Source organism: Penaeus japonicus, unplaced genomic scaffold (genome assembly GCF_977035675.1).
Source record: "Penaeus japonicus unplaced genomic scaffold, GWHDUDI00000001_assembly GWHDUDI00000004, whole genome shotgun sequence".
NCBI lineage: Eukaryota > Metazoa > Arthropoda > Malacostraca > Decapoda > Penaeidae > Penaeus > Penaeus japonicus.
Window position 1 is genome coordinate 10554029 of NW_028234406.1, and position 15000 is coordinate 10569028.

The 15000-nt window shown below is 35.1% G+C and overlaps 1 protein-coding gene across 1 annotated transcript in view; it reads right to left on the minus strand.

The window, feature by feature from the left end:
* Positions 1-4841: 4841 nt before the first annotated feature.
* The window catches only part of LOC122265798 (uncharacterized), a 13019-nt gene continuing 2860 nt past the window's right edge, over positions 4842-15000 (minus strand). The window contains exon 4 of the mRNA XM_086536008.1: positions 4842-5770. Within this exon, the coding sequence (XP_086392134.1) occupies positions 5158-5770 (613 nt within the window). The 3' untranslated portion in view covers positions 4842-5157. The remainder of the gene's footprint in view (positions 5771-15000) is intronic.

Here is a 15000-nt window from a genome sequence, read left to right on the forward strand (position 1 = left end):
TCCAGACATCAAGCCACGTCAAGAATGTAGATCTTTCGACAAAGGTGTTTGGTTCCTTTTTCCCGTACCAGCCGATCTAAAAAAAAAAGCCCCTTTGCATATGGGCGGGGTAAAGAGTGGAGAACAATTCAAAAGGAAGACAAGGAGTCAATTGATTCTAATTTAATCCAACATGATTATCAACTTCATTAGGGGAGGACAGAATCAAATTTCTTCAAAGGTATTTGACATTTTGGCTGACTCTGTCTCGGACATTCTCGGTAAAGATAGAATCCTGGAAGTATATATATTACTGCCACTTTCAATTGTGTATTTTAACTACAAAAGACATCAAAACAATATATGCTTTAAGATTATAGATTAAGGTGATTTATTCAAGCCTCTACAACCTTTATGTTTTTTTGTACCCCATTTTAAAATATAAATAACAAGAAAGACAATGAGTAAACTCGTACCGTCAAGAGTATCAAGCTCCATGACGAACATGGATGAAATAATATGGAAGGGCCATATTATGTCTTTGTTGGGGTATGCTGTGTTAGTATTTAATGTATAGAATGTATTAATTCATCTTACCGTTTCGTACAACCTGTCCTGGTCCTACGTTCATAGACAAAGCTAAGCCATGCCGCCAAGTCTCCTGGGAGTTGTGTATTGACTCCCAAACAGGCGTTATAAGGCAAACGCTTATTGATGGAGGCTCAGCGCTGCCCCAAGGAATATAATGACATTACCTAACCGAGTCCTGGCTCTTGTTTACCTGGAATACGTTGGTTTTGAATATAAGTAAATCAAATAGTTGTTGCTGAGTTCAAGTGAGTAGAGACATCAATGGCATATCCACACCTCTAGCAGCAAACCCTTTTTATCTGAGAGGTCAGAAAAGGATACTCTGGATTCTGCTACGGCAGCCCTGATACTCCCGTCTAGTTCTCTACCATTACTGAGGTAATGGCCAGGGTACCCTAGTGTGTCCATGACACATTTGACAGCACTTGTGAGTTGGACTCATTTTCGCCACCCCCCCCCAAAAAAAAAAAAAAAATAATAAAAAAAAAATAAATAAATAAATAATAATAATAATAAAAATAAAAATAAAATCGACGTGTAGTACCTAACAATTTTATTGTTGTTATCATCACCGAATTCACCCTTCCTTGAAATAATTTCATTTGAATTAGATGGGGTAAACTTCCGCAAAATAAATTCAGTGTATTGGGGGTGGGAGGCTTCTAGAGCATTTGAGAGAGACATGACTAAACGATTTTTAAGATTCAAGCATCTCAAAATTACCAAATATTGCATGATTTATGGGTTTGAGAGTTACCTTATTACTTTACACAGATTACATTTTTTTAGGAGTTTAAAATGCGACTGTGTCAGGATAATTTTTTGCGGTGATCTACTAGTCCGGTATTTGATCGGGTCAGTCCCTGGTTCTCTTGGATCAGGAATTACCATACCATCATTACTAATCACCTTGCTTGTTTCTGTAATGATAGTAATGTTTGCCTAATCTCCATTATTTAATTTCATGTTTGAAAATCATCTGCAGTGACAAAAATAGATGTAATTTCATAGGTTGAATTATGTTTTTTTTCTGTTTTTCAATCGAATTATCCTGTATTGGTAAGACAAAATGGCGCATCAGCTATAACTTTTTGTTTGTTGCACTAACTTTAGAATAAATGATACTACAAATATGTAAGTAAATATCCATTTTGAAACTAAATACTATTCCTTCATGATACTAAAGATAGTAGACCTACTCAAATATGATACTATTTTCTTTCCTCCCATTCCCCGCTTTTTATATCATTATCGTTATCATTATTGTTGCTATGATTATCATCATATTTTTATAATCATTACTATTATTGTTATTATCATTATCATTAGCTGTATCACTATCGTTATCATTATTATTACTATTTTTTTCTAATATTCTCGTGGTGTGCCATAGTCAACCCCTTTGTGTGCTACATTTGGCACGCGTGACAGTGGTTGACGACCTCTATTCTACAGTCTGGTGTTTGATGAAATATTGTGTAGTCTGAGTGGGAATTTACCAATTACATATCATTTCACTGATAGTGGTTGCAGTTTTAAACCACAATTTTCTCAAGTTGGAGAAAATATTTTGAGGGAGCAGTAATTTCAGTTTGTTGAATTAGAGACTTATCAACCTAATAGATGAACAGTCTGACAGTCTGTAACCGTTAGATATTCTTACGTAAATGGGAATTTTGTATCTTGGATCTTAGTGGTATTTTTTGTATGATTCCTACAAAGTGTACATGTATGTATTAAATCTGTGTTGACGTTTGTCACTCTATGTGTGTATGTGTTATGTGTGCAATTGTGTTTGTGTAAGTGAGGGAATGTGGATGCATGTGTGTGTGTGTGTGTGTGTGTGTGTGTTTGTTTGTGTGTGTGTGTGTGTTGAGTGTGTGTATGTGTATTGTAAATCATATATATTATATGAAATATAAATTTATGTCTTATCTACACTTTTTCCATTCTCATGAAAATGTTTTCTGAAAGTCTGGAAGGATTTATGAATAATTACCAAGTGCAAGATTCTTCATTTAATATCACAGTAAGTCATAAAACATATAATTGGATTCTACATAATCGAATAAATACAGTCCAGTAAACTAATCACATATTATAAAAATATACATAATATTCCAAAGAATGATCCAAAATACCACTAGAAAATACATCAGAAAGACTGGATGACTAGTTCTTGACATGTATGCTAAAACGCGCGGATTGTTTTCGTCTGGCCTTTCATCTGAGACCTTCCCATCTTGGGCGACCCTACCAGCACTTGTCTATTTTCATGCTAAATATATGTAGTTCCATACTATATATATAGATAATATATATTATATATATATATAGATATTATATATAATATATATATATATATATAATTTAATATATCCTATAATATATAATATTATATATATAATATATATATATATATATTAATATATATATACTTTCATACCAGATGTGTACACTTTCATACTAGATTTACATACGTTAATGCTAGATGTATGTACTTTGATACTATATATATATATATATATATATATATATATATATATATATATATATATATATATATATATATATATATATACATATACACACACACACACACACACACTTTCATACAAGAAGTGTATACTTTCATACTAGACACATATATAGACTTGTTGCCGATGGTTTAGCTCTCAGAGTCCCTAAGGTACACAAGCTCTTCCACCTCGTCAAGGTAACAATCCATGGAAGAGTATCATAATCATTGGTTAAGTTCAGAACGGTTATTTCGAATATGTACGGTCTTGGTGTGTGGGAAATGGAAGGAGAGAGGGAGGGAGGGAGGGAGGGAGGGAGGGAGGGAGGGAGGGAGGGAGGGAGGGCGGGAGTTCGGTGTGAGGGAGGGGAAAATCAAGGGAGGGAGGGAGAGTAGGGGTAGGGAGGTCGGAGATCTTTCGGAGAGTTTGGGGGAGGGAAGCCGTTCGAGGTATTTAAGGAGGGAGGGAGGGAAGGGGGCAGGCTTAGGGCGAGGGGAGAGACAGAGTATGCTCGAGACTGAGAGAGAGAGAGAGCTAGGAGGAGAGAGACGAGAGAGTATGTAGAGAGAGAGAGAGAGAGAGAGAGAGAGAGAGAGAGAGAGAGAGAGATTGATAGATTGATAGATGGATAGAGATAGATAGATAGATAGATAGAGAGAGAGAGAGAGAGAGAGAGATTGATGGATTGATAGATGGATAGAGATAGATAGATAGAGAGAGAGAGAGAGAGAGAGAGAGAGAGAGAGAGAGAGAGAGAGAGAGAGAGAGAGAGAGAGAGAGAGAGAGATTGATAAATGGATAGAAATCGATAGATATTTATATATCGAGAGAGAAATATAGATTGACAGATCGGTGGATAGACAGACAGATTGATAGATAGATAGATAAAGACCTACTCTAAATTTCCTTCCGCATTATTCCCTCCCGCCCCCCTCCCATTCCCTCCCTCCCTCCCTACCATACCTCCCTCCCACCCCTCCCTTTCTCCCCCTTCCCTCCCTCCTTCTCCTCCCTCTTCCATATCCCTACCCTCCAACAAGTATCCCTCCCTCCCTCCCTCCCTCCCTCCCTCCCTCCCACCCTCCCTCCTTCCACTTCCCAAACAGAATTTCCTTACTAGCAGGGTACCTGCCTCGCCACCAAGGGTGACACGTTCCGCCCGTGCGTGCTCTGCGCCCTGTGATGCATTTGCAGCACCAGCTACAAACAGTTCAGTTTGTGGCTGGTGCTGCAAATGAATCACAGGGCGCGGAGCATGTACGAGCGGAGCGTGTCACCCTTGGTGGCGAGCGCATTCGCACCCTGCTAGCTGCTCAGAATCGAAAGCAACAGGAAATTCGGCGCTCTGAACTTAACCAATGATGATGATAAATCATCATCCGCATTCAATATTTTTATAAACGATGGTTATGTTGCCGTCCACCCACCACCAACCTACCGCTTTCAAGCGTAGGGGAAAAACCTAAGTGTATGAAATTTTAAATGTTAGAATGATTCTCCATCGATCGTAGAAAAACGATTGGGAGACTGAAAGCACACGTAGCACGTACAGTTCCAGCTTTTCGAAAACCTCGTTGTTCTCTCTTCTCAGTTCAATTTTATAACGATGGTTAAGTTGCCTTCCTCCCACCACCAACCCTACTCGATGTTCAAGCTAGGGACCCCAAGTTATGAATATTTTAAGAGTTAGAATGTTCCTCCATCGATCGTAGAACCGATTGGAGAACTGAAAGACACCTCAAGTTCCCAGTGCTTTCGACCTCCGTGGTCTCTCTTCTCAGTTCATTTTTTACGATGGTTAAGGTTGCCTTCCTCCACCACCAACCCTACTCGATGTTCAAGCGTAGGGGAAAACCTAAGAGTATGAATATTTTAAGTGTTAGAATGTTCTCCATCGATCGTAGAACGATTGGGAGAACTGAAAGCACACGAGCTCACAGTTCCAGTGCTTTCGACCTCCGTGGTCTCTCTTCTCAGTTCATTTTTTACGATGGTTAAGGTTGCCTTCCTCCACCACCAACCCTACTCGATGTTCAAGCGTAGGGGAAAACCTAAGTGTATGAATATTTTAAGTGTTAGAATGTTCTCCATCGATCGTAGAACGATTGGGAGAACTGAAAGCACACGAGCTCACAGTTCCAGTGCTTTCGACCTCCGTGGTCTCTCTACACTGGCGTTTAGAAGGTTCTCCATCATTTTCCCGCTTCCTTTTCCTTCCCTCTTGGAGCTTTTCAATGGCTGAGTTTTCGGTCTCGCCAATAAGGGCACTCGAATGTCCTGGAATATCACTAATGACATCGCTGGAAGAGTGCAAGATTTGCAATGGATCTCCCGATGCCTGGTCGTGACCGTCATGAGGCTGATCATACTGGGCCTCACAAATATCATTTTCGGCCGCATGGGTGACACTAGCAGAGCCCTCCTCATCGCTCTCTTCCTTATTCGGGCTTTCTGACTCTGGGTGTCCCGATAGTTGGCCATCATCTTCATAGTGAGTCTGAGCATACTGGACACACTCACGTAGATTTCGTAGGACTTCTTCATCAGTGTCACTCTCATCGAGGGTAGTAGACTGGTTGGAATCAGCGTCTTCAGAATCCAGGTTTCTCTCTGCTTCAAGGATCGGGTATATTCCAATCGCGTCCATTATGTTGATGATTTCTGGACTTGGGGCATCATCCCTGTGGAAGAAGAAACACCTGCTTAATCAAACGGAAGAGGATCAAGCAGAATGACTCAAGCTGATCAACACAGGTAGATAGCTGGTCAGATAGAATCCAATAGAATGACCAGTTTTATTGTGATATTTAGATTTTCTTAGAACACACACACACACACACACACACACACACACACACACACACACACACACACACACACACACACACACACACACATACACACACACACACACGCTCACACACAACACGTACACATGAATATACATGCACACTACAAAATGCAAATATTTTCAAGGAGTGTGTGATGGGCATATCCAAAAAAGAATCTTGCACTTCCTTTAAACGCAAAACAATAGCTAATTATCCAATCGGCTAACTAGGGCAAGCTACGGGACCCCATGGGTTAGAATATGCTTTAGGAATTCTTGCAATGACATCACAGCCTTATCTAAATGTTTCTACTACTGTGCTTATCTGTTAATCGCTATCAAGTCGTGTTGATGGAGGTGAACAATCGTTTTGGAAATCAAGTAATAAACCAAAATTAAATGGGAAAAACCGTTAAACTGGCGGAGTTTGATTAGCACTGGACACGGGCTGACAAAAGAAGTATAGAATGACTTATATTTTCGCGCGCAAAAGCAGTAGTAGTAATATTATATCATCATACATTTACTTCACCGAATGGCAGGACATTTTACATTAACCCGGTTGTTCATTTGTCATTAGCGTGACTAAACAAAATGTTTTGGTTAAGCTTCGGCTTTTGAACAGAGCCCCTTCCCTTATGTACCCTTAGGCTAAGGGCCTAAGGGTACAGAGGAAGATTCTTTATCACTGTGCTTATGCCTAATATATATATATATATATATATATATATATATATATATATATATATATATATATATATATGTTTATATATATAATGTGTGTATATCCACACACACACACACACACACATACACACACACACACACACACACACACACACACACACACACACACACACACACACATATATATATATATATATATATATATATATATATATATATATATATATAACACAAACATACACACATGATATCAATACTCTCCTATTGCATTTAATAACATGAATACTCTAATGCCGTTACCTTTTAAACTAATGAAATTTAGAGTAATGATGATTTTCTTCAGAACGAATGAATGACTCTTTCATCATGACGTCACTAAATGGGCGGAGCCTCGTCTTGACGTCACATTTGAACCAACAGTTTTAGTTCATGCTGTTTGCGTAGTAATATTTACGTTAACTATTTTGGAGTTAACAATAATCTTAATGGCTAAACTTCCTGTGTATAAATATATTTTCTCTCATTCTTTAAATCTTGATCAAACCTTACTTTATAGTTTGTACTTCCCATCAGAGGGAGAGAGAGAGAGAGAGAGAGAGAGAGAGAGAGAGAGAGAGAGAGAGAGAGAGAGAGAGAGAGAGAGAGAGAGAGAGAGAGAGAGAGAGAGAGAGAGAGAGAGAGAGAAAGAGTGAGAGAAGGAGAAAGAGAGAGAGACAGGCAGAGAGAGAGAGAGAGAGATACAGGCAGAGAGAGACAGAGAGAGACAGAAAGAGAGAGAGAGAGAGACGAGAGAGGGAGAGAATCTAAACCAATGATCATAACGAATCTCAAGATCCATAATGTTGATTCAATATTAGGAAGCGAGCATCCTTTATCTGTTAGTCCAGATGCCCTGGGGCGTAGAAAATTATCCAAGAAGGTACTAGTGGCACCAAAGGAATGGGAAATGAAAGGAAGGGTAATCGAGGCAGAGAAGCTCGCAGTTCAGGATAGACGAGATCATACAGATGCTATCTCGGGCCTTAACCTTGAGTGTGCCCTCCGTCAATACACTCTTGCACCAGAGAATCGCTTGTGTTATTCTCCCCCGACTTAGGTTGAGGGTAAACATAGCTCAAAACTTACATCCTGTGGCAGCTTAGAGAGAGAGAGAGAGAGAGAGAGAGAGAGAGAGAGAGAGAGAGAGAGAGAGAGAGAGAGAGAGAGAGAGAGAGAGAGAGAGAGAGAGAGAGAGAGAGAGAGTGTAACCCGCTGCTAGCAGTTGTATAGCACTCGATACCCGGTTGTGGTCCGGTGGATAAACAGACAGACGTTCACCTGTCATGGTCTTTATTGTGGACTCTTGTTAATACACTAGGCTCCGGCCAAAGAGCTGTTCTGTCTGACCTGATCTGTCTGGTCTCTGTGCCCTGGTCTCTTTCTGCGTCCTTAAGTATGAATCCTGATTCACTTCCTACGCCACCTCAAGCCTTCTATTAGCAAATACAGTTGTTGGGAAAAGCTGGAGTTTCGAGGCGGAAACGAACGCATGAAACAGGACACGTCAGGTCAAAAGAGACGATATAGCATTGAATTAAGTTGAAATATATAATCAATGTCTTAGGTCGCATAATGTTCAATACCAGAGAGACAGAGAGAGAGAGAGAGAGAGAGAGAGAGAGAGAGAGAGAGAGAGAGAGAGAGAGAGAGAGAGAGAGAGAGAGAGAGAGAGAGAGAGAGAGAGAGAGAGACACGGGGAGAGAGAGAGAGAGAGAGAGAGAGAGAGAGAGAGAGAGAGAGAGAGAGAGAGAGAGAGAAAGGGCAAGAGGGAGAGATAGAGATAGATAGATAGAGAGTGAGAGAGAGAAAAAGAGAGAGAGAGAGAGGCAGGTAAGCAGGTAGGCAGACAGATAGATAGACAAACTTTCAAACAGACAGACAGACTGACAGACGAAAAAGAGAGAGAGAGAGAGAGAGAGAGAGAGAGAGAGAGAGAGAGAGAGAGAGAGAGAGAGAGAGAGAGAGAGAGAGAGAGAGAGAGAGATGGCGAGGGGAAGGGGGAGGGGGAAAATAAATTTGAATTTGATTCATAACATTTATGTTTCTTTTTTACTTTATTCAGATCATTCAAAGTTCATTTCTTTTGGTTTCCAGAGATGATTTTTCTTTTGTTGGTAAGCTGCTTAACTGATTTATTCACCTATTCATCTTCTAGAGAGAGAGAGAGAGAGAGAGAGAGAGAGAGAGAGAGAGAGAGAGAGAGAGAGAGAGAGAGAGAGAAGGAGAGAGGAGGAGAGAGAGGGATGAGAGAGAGAGAGAGAGAGTGTAGAGGGCACAAGTAGAGAGAGAGAGAGAGAGGAGAGGAAAGGGCAAGAGAGAGAGAGAGAGGAGAGAGCGAAGCGCGCAGAGAGAGAGAGAGAGAGAGAGGGGAGAGAGAGAGATGGAGTCTAGAGAGAGAGAGAGGAAGAGAGAGACTCGAGATGAGAGAGCAGAGAGAGGAGAGAGAGAGAGAATTGAGGAGAGAGAAGCGAGAGAAGTGAGGAGAGAGAGAGAGATAGAGAGTGAAAGGGCAAGAGAGAGAGAGATGAGAGAGGGAGGAAAAGGGCAAGAGAGAGAGGAGAGGGAGCGAGAGGGAGAGAGGAGAGAGAGAGGAGAGAGAGAGAGGAAGAGAGGAGAGGACGCGAGAAGAGAGAGGAGATGAGATGGATAAGCGACCGGAGAGGAGAGGAAGGAGAGACGGAGAGAGAGAGCAGCGAGAGAGAGTCTATAGCAGAGAGAGAGGAGAAAGGGCAAGAGATCGAGAGAGGCGAGAGGGAGAGGAAAGGGCAAGAGAGAGAGGAGAGAGGGAGAAGAGGAGGGAGGGAGGAGAGAGAGAGAGAAAGAGGAGAGAGAAGAGAGGGGGAGAAAGGAGAGAGAGAGAGAGAGAGATAGATAGATCGAGAAGAGAGAGGTCAAGAGAGAGAGAGAGAGAGAGAAGTGATGAAGAGAGATGAGAGAGGAGAAAGAGTGGGAAAGAGATGGAGAGGATGATGAGAGAGAGAGAGAGAGCAGAGAGAGAGAGAGAGGGAGGAGAGAGAGAGAGGAGAGAGCGGTGAGAGAGGCGAGAGATGCGAGAGAGAGAGAGCGAGAGAGAGCGAGAGAAGATGAGAGAGAGGATAAGAGAGAGGGAGAGGGAGGGAGAGGAGGGAGGGAGGGAGGGCAGGGAGGGAGGGAGACGAGAGAGAGAGGAGGAAGAGCCCGGAGAGAGAAGAGAGAGATCGAGCGAGAGAAGAGACAGGGAGAGAGAGAGAGAGAGAAAGGAGGAGAGATGAGGTAATGAGAGCGAGAGAGAGAGAACGAGAGAGCGAGAGAGAGAAAGAGAAAGAGAGAATAGAAGTGAGAGTGAGAGAGAGAGAGGGAGGAGAGGGCGAGAGAAGAGGATGAAAGGAGAAAGAGAGAATACGTCGAGGAGAGTGGCGAGAGAGTAGAGATGTGGGAGATGGAGAAGAGAGGAGAGGGAGAGAGAGAGAGATTGAGAGAGACGAGGAGAGAGAGAGTGAGAGATGAGATGAGAGGTGAGAGAGATGATAGAGGAGCGATAGGCGCTTTAGAGTCAAGAGATAGAGAGTAAAGGAGTGGGAGGAGGTAGAGAGGGAGGAACATAAATAATATTCCATATTTTTATATTAGGAGCCATGGCTGAAATCGGTTGCTTTGTGTCGGAGGGTAAAAGGTATCGGTCGTTCTAAAACAATAACGAAAATTTGCCTCTTTCCTAGTATATATACATATATCATATGTATATATAATATATATATATATATATAATTATATATATACTATATATATATATATATTAAGGAAAAGAGGCAAATTTTTCGTTATTGCTTTTATATGTATATATATACACAATTATTACATTATATATATATATATTATATATATATATTACTATATAATATATAAATATATATATATATTATGTAAATAATATATCATATATAAATCTTATCAGGTATATATATATGATATATATATTATAATATATATATTTATATATGTATATATATATATATTATTATATTATATATATATATATGTATATATATACCTTATATATATATATATATATATATATATTCTAGATGTTTGTATAATTACATATATACATACATATATAATATATATAAAAATATATATATCTATATATATATATATATAATACATATATATCTACATATTTCTACATATACCAACAACCACACAACACACCACACATATATCTCTATATAATATATATTATATATATATATATATATATATATAATATAATATAAAATATAAACATACTAATATAAAATTATATAAAATATATATAATATAAAATATCTATATATATATATATATATATATATATATACATATATATAAATATATATAATATTTCTATAATATATATTCAAGGAAACATACTATATATATTTATATTATATATATATATATCTTATATTACCTACATATATATTTATATATAACTATATATTATATATATCTAACTTTATATAATCAATATATAAACCCAACTCTATATTATAAATATACTCTATTTTTCAATATCAATATAATATATATTATATATCATATAATATCTATACAAATATATTATATTATATATTTTTTATATATATAATCCAAGTTATATATATTATATGTCTATATATAGTAAATATTCCACACACACACACACACACACACACACACACACACACACAACACACACACACATATAGTGTTATTATAATATATATATTTTATATAAACATATATATTTATATATAAATATAAATATATATTAATACTATATATATATATAAATATATATAAATACATATATATATATCTTATATATATATAATATATATATATATTATTATTTATATATATATATATATTTTATATATATATATTTAATTATATTAATTTATATGTGTGTGTGTGTGGTGTGAGTGTATAATATTATATATATATATAATATATTTATATATATATATATATATATATATATATATAGATATATATATATAGAGAGAGGAGAGAGAGAGATAGAGAGCGAAGAGATGAGAAGGAGAGAGAGGGGAGAGAGAGGAAGAGAGAAGAGGAGGGGAGAGGGGGAGAGAGATAGAGAGAGGAGATCGATAGATGAATATAGATATAGTATATAGTATATAGATTATAGATATATTATATTATGTATTATATTATTATATTTATATATATATATATATAGAGAGAGAGAGAGAGAGAGGAGAGAGAGAAGAGAGAGCGAGAGAGAGAGAGAGGAGAGAGAGAGACGAGAGAGAGAGAGAGAGTTGAGAGAGAGATAGAGAGAGAGATAGATAGAATAGATAGATAGATATATTGATATATAGATATATAGAATATATGATTTGAATATATACACATGACCAAAAACACAAGACACCACCACAGACAAACACACACTCACACACACCTAACACTACACTCACACACACATAAGGCACACTCAACTCTCACTAACTCTTTCTAACTCAATCACAACATCACTAACACATAGAACCTATATAGTTTTTGAGATTGAGTTGTAGATATTAGATCTATATTATAATATAATATATATATATATATGTATATATTATATGCATATATATAAATATAAACAATAAAAGTATATATTAGATATATCTATTATATTTTTATATATATTTATATATTATATATATTTTTCTATATATTATTTGTATACATATAGAAATTAAATAAATATATACTATATATATCTATATATATTATAATATATATATATATATATATTATATTATATATTACAACAAGTACATATATATACATATATATATGTATATATATATCTATATATATATATATATTATATATCTATAATATATATATATATATGTAAATGTATATATATATATATATATATATAGATAGAATAGATGATAGATAGTAGATAGATCAGCTATAGATATAGATATATTATGTGTGTGTGTATATGTCATATCTATATATATAAAATATATATATTATGTATATATATTATTATATATTATATATATATAAATATATATATATATTATATTATTTTATATTATATATTATGTGCGTGTGTGTGTGTGTGTGTGGTGTGTGTGTGTGTGTGTGTATGTATATATGTAATAATATATCTATTTATAATATATATATAATCTATATATATATCATATATATATGTATATCTATATATAAATATATATATATATATATAACTATATATATATATATATTGATATATTATATATATATTTATATATATATATATATTTATATGATATTTATATATGTTTATATGTATATATATATATATATAAATATATATATATATATATTTATATATATATATTATATATATATTATATATTATATTTATATTTATATATATATTATCATGCATATATTTAATTATATATATTTAATATATATATTTATATTTTTTGTGTTTATATATAAATTATAAATTCATAATATATATACATATATATTTATTATATTTATATATATATGGTATTTATATATATTATATATTATTGTATATATATATTATATTATATATTTATTTATATATATAATATATTTTTATTTTTATACATAAAAATTTTAAAATTTTATACATATTTTATATATATATATATATATATAAAATATATTTTATATATATATATATATATAATATATATATATAATATTTATTATATAGGGGAAAGTTTTGGGGTGTGTGTGGGGGAGAGAGAGGGGAGAGGGGGGTTGTGTGTGTGTGTGTTTGAACTATATATCTATGTATGAATAAATATGAAAGAGGGATAATTTACAGTTGAGACAAAAATCACAAAAAACCCGCCCCTTTCACATTATGCCTCCCCGGGAACTATTCCTTTTTAATAGAAAATCCCAAAAATATGGCTGACCCTAACGGGGGGAAAAACAGGGGGGCCCCAAAACTTTTGCACCCACTTAGTTGAAAAGGGATTGTTTTAAAAATTAACACGGGAAAATTTGGCCCCCACCATGGGCCCCCGGGGGGGGAAGAGATCCATTTCACCGTTCATTGCTTGAAAGAACTTGCCACTGATATAATTTCTACTTCACAGTAAAAAGTTGTGTTTAAAATAAAAGGGGCTGGTAGGTTTTTTTTAGGGGTCCCGGCTCTTGCGGACGGACTGTTTGAGTCAGTTTTTTACGTGACGGCAAAATGGCGGGTGGGGCGGGGTGTTCAATGACCCCGCTTTAAAGTTTCCCCAAAAAAAAAAGAAAAGATCAATCCTCCGCAAAAAAAACAAAAACAAATGAAAAGCATTTAATGATATAACTTTGCGGTGGATGATACATTTTGCACAATATATTTCGTAGTCTTACTTCTGCCATACAGAATATAGCTCTGATAAACTCTGTTGGACATTCACTCCAGGTTTAACTGACCCAAAGTCTAAATCGCTGGAAAAAGAAATTTATCATGAGAATCCTTAGATACATTGTTGACTTCTCATGGCAGGGACAAATACTATGAAAATGATTTGTATTCACGTTATCAAACTTGATAACAACAAAATTGGGTCGTAAGTTTCTTTCCCCCAGGTTTCAAATTTTGGGGTGGCAAGGGGAAAAAAAAAATCTACTATGCAAAAAAACATTAAACATTATTCAATTTATGTGTTCCCTGCGCAAGGTATTTAATCGAAGGGTTTGTGGGGAATTTATATTTATTTTTAAATCGCCCGTTAAACCTATGAAATGCGTTCATGTTGATGTCAAAAAAAAATACCAGACCGTCGAAGAAAGAATATTTTCCTGCAAGTTTAAGACCGTTTCCATCATGAACTGTGACATTTTCAGACCCCTCCTCCCCCCCCCGGACGAGACCCACCTTCGCTTTTGTTTATATTTTATGCTCGCCTATGAGGGTTTGAAATTTCACTTCCCCTGATTAGAAAATTTTATACTTCACGTAATTTATATATATAATATTTTTATATATAAAAATTTATATATATATTTTATATAAATATATTTATTAATTTTATTTTTTATTTTATATTATTATATTTTTTATTATATATATATTATTTAAAAATAAATAAAAATATTTTTATAATTTTATATTTTAATTTTTTATAAAATATATATTTATATATTTATGTATGTATTTTTTAATGTATATGTATATTATATATTTTATAAAATATAAATATATATATTTTTAAATATATAATTTTATATATATATATATATACAAACAAAAAAAACACACCCCAAACACACACCCCCACCAAAATATTAGTATTATATATATATTTATTTATTATATATATAGTATATATATATATATTTCTATATATATATCAT